The 5,000-nt window shown below is 45.7% G+C and overlaps 1 protein-coding gene across 3 annotated transcripts in view; it reads left to right on the forward strand.

Moving 5' to 3' along the window:
• Positions 1 to 2,115, forward strand: part of LOC109886328 (protein naked cuticle homolog 2-like) — an 88,539-nt gene extending 86,424 nt beyond the window's left edge. For all 3 annotated transcript variants that reach the window (XM_031821869.1, XM_031821868.1, XM_031821870.1), the window contains one exon: positions 337 to 2,115. In XM_031821869.1, coding sequence (XP_031677729.1) covers positions 337 to 1,004 — 668 coding nt within the window. In that variant the 3' untranslated portion in view covers positions 1,005 to 2,115. The remainder of the gene's footprint in view (positions 1 to 336) is intronic.
• Positions 2,116 to 5,000: the final 2,885 nt, after the last annotated feature.

Below are 5,000 nucleotides of genomic sequence, written 5' to 3' on the forward strand. Positions count from 1 at the left end.
TGCAATCTCTTTCTCTCTCTCTTTCTCTGTCATCTCTCTCGCTCTCGCTCTCACTCTCTCTCTCTCTCTCTCTCTCTCTCTCTCTTTCTCTGTGATGTCCCTGTCTCTCGCTCTCTGCAATCTCTCTCTCTCTCTCTCGCTCACTGTATTCTCTCTCTCTCTCTCTCTTTCTGTGATCTCTCTCTCTCTCGCTCACTGTAATCTCTCTCTCTCTCTTTCTGTGATCTCTCTCGCTCTCTGTAATCTCTCTCTCTGTCTATCTCTCTTTCTCGCTCTGTCTTTCTCTCTCTCTTTTTTTCTCTCTCTATTCTCTCTCTCTCTCTCTCCCTCCTCCAGGATCCACCCCTCCCCCACCCCCCCAGGAGACCCATGTGCGGGCCTCCCAGTCCCAGAACCGCTCCCGTTCCCAGGAGCCCGAGGCCCACGCCGCCCACGCCCACCAGCGCCGCTCGCAGGTCATCAGTGAGAACTACACCCCTCTAGAAGCCCGGGGTCGGGGCGCGTCACACTTCCTGAAGTCCCCCAGAGGAACATCTAAAGGAGCCGGCGTCGGAGGGACCACTGGGGGACTTGAAAGGGCCAAGTCCAGTAAATACCACGCTGGGGGACATTACCCTCCTCAGCCTCCTCCTCTCCAGACCCTGCTGCATGCAGGGAACTCCTCATCTGGGGGTCACGGAGGTCAGGATGTGTATCACCTCCCCTCCTCCAGCCACCATCAGCACCCTCTGCAGCACAGCCACAGCAAACGGCTCCGGGCCAAAGCCAGGGAGGGTCAGGGCCTGTCCCCGTCCAAAACGCCCCTGTCACCTCACTCCAATCCCCAGCATCAGCATCAGGCTCCCCCTCCTCCTTGTCTGGAGAGGGAGAAGGAGAGGGAGCAGGGTTCTGGGCTGCCCGGCAGCCCTGGGTCCTTTGTGTTGCCTCTGGTGCAGCGTCACGAGCACCGCCACCACCACGAACACCACCATCACCACCACTACCACCACCACCACCAGACATGACCCAATAGGATGCCAGTAACAGTCAGAGACTGAGAGACCTTTAAAGGACCGACTGATCACATACATCTGTCTGAAGAAGGACTCAACCTCCTCCACCAATGGGAATGTCTCCGCTTCTGTCCTGAGGCTGCCCAATCTGAGATGGCACCCTATTCCCTATATAGTGCACCACTTTTGACCAGAGCCCTATTGGTTAGCCCTAACTCTAACACTGTAGACGTTTGCCAAATGTAGTGCACTATATAACAAGGTGCCATTCAGACAGCTCAGGATCTGAACCCTCCTCCATTTAGTGCCAGGCAGGCTGCCAGAGCCAGACAGTTTCCCTGAGATATCCTGGGATCAGACACACTGATGGAAACTGGAGTGTGGCTGACTTGACTGCTGTGGTTATTCCATTGTAAAGGGTTGCTGAAGACACGGTGGTGCTGTTTTGTAAGACGTTTTCTATGACACAGTTCTGAATCTGAATCCAATGAGGTTAAACGTCCTGCTGGACCAAGCTACTCCTCTCTACGCGTGGACCTTCACAAAGGGAGAACAGATACAGTACAGCTCTATGTGGACAGAGGTCAGAGGTCATCAAAAGTGACATCATTTCCTCCTTGGTGTTGACCCATAGATTTTCTTGTCCCCAGAAGCTAGGTACTGTCTCCTTCGTCCCAAATGACACACTATTCCATTTTATAGTATACAACCTTTGACCAGGGCTCATAGGACTCTAGTCTAAAGTAGTGCACTATTTCGGGAATAGCATGACATTTGGGACACTGCCTCTCCGTGTGTCTTGTGTGTACGAGAGCTTTCCTCCCAACGGTGTATCTCAGGTGTTAGGTGCTGCTCCTTAGCTGTTCTCTCTACTACTTCCTCATTGGAACCGGAACCCTGCTGTTGGGGTTCCAGAACCAGAGGAACAATATCAAATCACCACTGACAGTTTTAATGCAAGAAATATCTAGCTATGTAAGCATTCACATCTATATATGTATACACATGTTACTGTAATAATACTGTGTTTATATGCATGTTATTTCATCATGAATTATAATGATGCATATATGTCTTTTGTCGTTGATGTATTTTAATAAACATTATATATACTGTATATTGATATTGTTACGTTTCCTAGCCCTGTTATGTCCCAGAATGCTTCATGGTTGTTTGTACCATGCGTCAAAGAATGGTGCTCTGCTGCCACAGTGTGGTTAGAGACAGCAGAATACAATGTCCAGGGAACGGACAAGGCCACCACTAGAGGACACCTGTTGCTGTCAGGAGGGATGGTGCATTCTGGAACTGTCTGCATTCTGGAACTGTCTGCATCGTGATTGTTTGTCAATGAAAAACATGTTACAAATCGAATGTATAATCTATATATATCCGATGCGTACAAGGGCAGATAGCAAAACTAGTGACACCATTTTATTTAGGAGGGCTTTCTAGCTTTCTAGTCAAACTATGCACCACATTAAGTGCCTTACGCGCTGCAAATACTGTAGATCTCTGCGAGTTTTGAAAGTGTTATGACCGATAAGGAGTTAACAATTTTTTGTATGAGCAATCTGGGATTTTTTTTTATACATACATTTTTAGATTGTTTAAATTAATTATATATAGCCATTGGTTCTTGAAAAATATAACTTATAAATGCCTCATACAATTTATACATGTTTCATGAGCTGTCTTACTGGGTGTCAATATTTCCCTTGTCAATATTGGCACCCCATTTGGAATTCCCGCCTTTGTAGGTGTATTGTCTTCTTAAATGATTCAGAGATTAGATTAGCGCATAGATGAACGGTCTGTAGTAAACTAATGTTGTGTTTCATAGCACGACATATACGACATTGTAATTACAGGGTAGCACAACTCCCGGGTGCGCTACACTCTTTGAGCTCTGGCCATCACGGATTTGTGTGGGAGCCAAATAAGAACCCGGGCTGTGACAAACAATGGTAGCGATGAAAGGCGAGGGGAGGGTTGGCTAAATGCAAATATCCACTTTGTGCTGTTGAGAGAACCTCCTCCAACACTGACAACTGGCAATTTCCATCCCAAGAATCCTACGCTGTAGGCTGAGAATAATGCACCTACAATTCTGCAACGTCCCTTCTTTACAGCGAAGTTACAACTTCTTGTAACTACGATTTAATTCACAACTTTGAAACGTGTTCGGTTCATTCCATCGAGCAAGAGTTGGACAACGGTCAGTGAAGATGGACATTTGATGACCTCGGGTGTGTCGCGGGAGGGACAGGAAGCGTCTGTGCACCTGTGAGAACTAAACCAAAAAGGTAAGCGACGCGTCGATCCGCTTGACATTCAAACAGGTACATTTGATTTATAAAAAAAAAACGATGTTTTTAATTTGTGTTCAAAGTGCAGTTGTCAAACTTTCCATTTTAACAACACCGATTTAAATCACCCCAAACCCATGTTTGTTGGCCGCTATATCGGCAACATAGTTTTGCATTGCTCTAAACGTTTTGTTCTGAGTTGCATGCTCTCACATAGCCTATCCACATTCCCGAACATCTCATTTGAGACTCCTGATGTTTTTCTCCACAGTAAAACAATAATAGTGTTTGAGACAAGAGGCAGAAACACAGCGCAGCTTCGTTTAGAGACGCTAAGCCTTTCTAAACGTGATTATCCTTAGCCCGTCGATACGCTGGCTTTCATTCAAGACATGCATGAGAAAGGCTTTGCGACACAATGGATCAGTGGGAGCTTGTCTACTATTATAGAGGCACTGGGAAAGAGAGGAGGACTCTAGACGCACTGGGAAAGAGAGGAGGACTCTAGACGCACTGGGAAAGAGAGGAGGAATCTTACGTGAATATTGATATTGTCATGAGAGAGAGAGAGAGAGAGAGAGAGAGAGAGAGAGAGAGAGAGAGAGAGAGAGAGAGAGAGAATGAATGAATGACATGGAAACATTACAGATCAGTGGATGCTGAGGTCAGGATGTCGAGTAATTCAGCTATTTAAAAACATTTTGTGGAAAATGCCTCATACCTGACAATTATAAATAATAAATGAATGTTGTAAATTAGTCCACAAACTTGTCAAGTTACAATTAATTTAAAGTGCATTTCACAACATACTTTACAGAGAAAGTAAGAATTTTCTCCAAACAATTTGTTAGTAATCTGCAAACAAAAATTGGCTTTGGGGTTGAATGCTACTGTTGAAATGAACTCTATCCCTGCAGGAAGACATCAAAGCAGACTCGACATGAGGGCTTTCTTGACAACAATTGCCCCATTCTACTACCCTACTACCCTACCCCTGGCCTGGCCTGGCCTGGCCACCCCCACACTCCCCATCCCCTGTTTCCACTTCATTAAGCCCCAAGCTCCTGAGTCCAATCTGGAGGGAAAATGCTTCACTAATTCTAATGTCAGTCCCAAATGGCTCCCTGTTTAGTGCACTACGTTTAACCACTACCCATAGGAAAACCATATATGGAATAAGGTGCCATTTGGAAACACGTTAAGACTCCTTTTCCCAACAAATGAAGACATTTTGTCTCTTTACTTTCATTTGAGTCAGACCCTGACGAGCTGTCAACAGTTGTACTTTCCCCTCTTTCATTTACTGACCAGCATATTGTTGGGGAAACGGAGTGAGCGAAACAGGACGCAGAGAGTTGAATTGTGAAGCGATGGATGGGGAAGAAGACTCCTGCTGGGTGATTCCCAGTGTCCCAAATGGCACCCTATTCTCTGTTGGGCCCTATGGGCACTGTTGGGCACTATATAGGGAATAGGGTGCCATTTGGGATGCAGACCGAGAGCATATTCCCCTCTGATCTATAGGGCCCATAGGATGCCAAATCCACTGTTGTCCTCATCACTTGTCCTCAACTGAATAATTAACTATTTCTTCATGTGATACAATAGTTGTTATTGCTAATGAAGAGAGAATAAAGTCAATGTTTATTTCAGATTATTGTTATTCGTAGAATCTGAAAAACTTAATACAAAACTTTTG

The sequence above is a fragment of the Oncorhynchus kisutch genome, unplaced genomic scaffold (genome assembly GCF_002021735.2).
Source record: "Oncorhynchus kisutch isolate 150728-3 unplaced genomic scaffold, Okis_V2 scaffold4025, whole genome shotgun sequence".
Taxonomy (NCBI): Eukaryota; Metazoa; Chordata; class Actinopteri; order Salmoniformes; family Salmonidae; genus Oncorhynchus; species Oncorhynchus kisutch.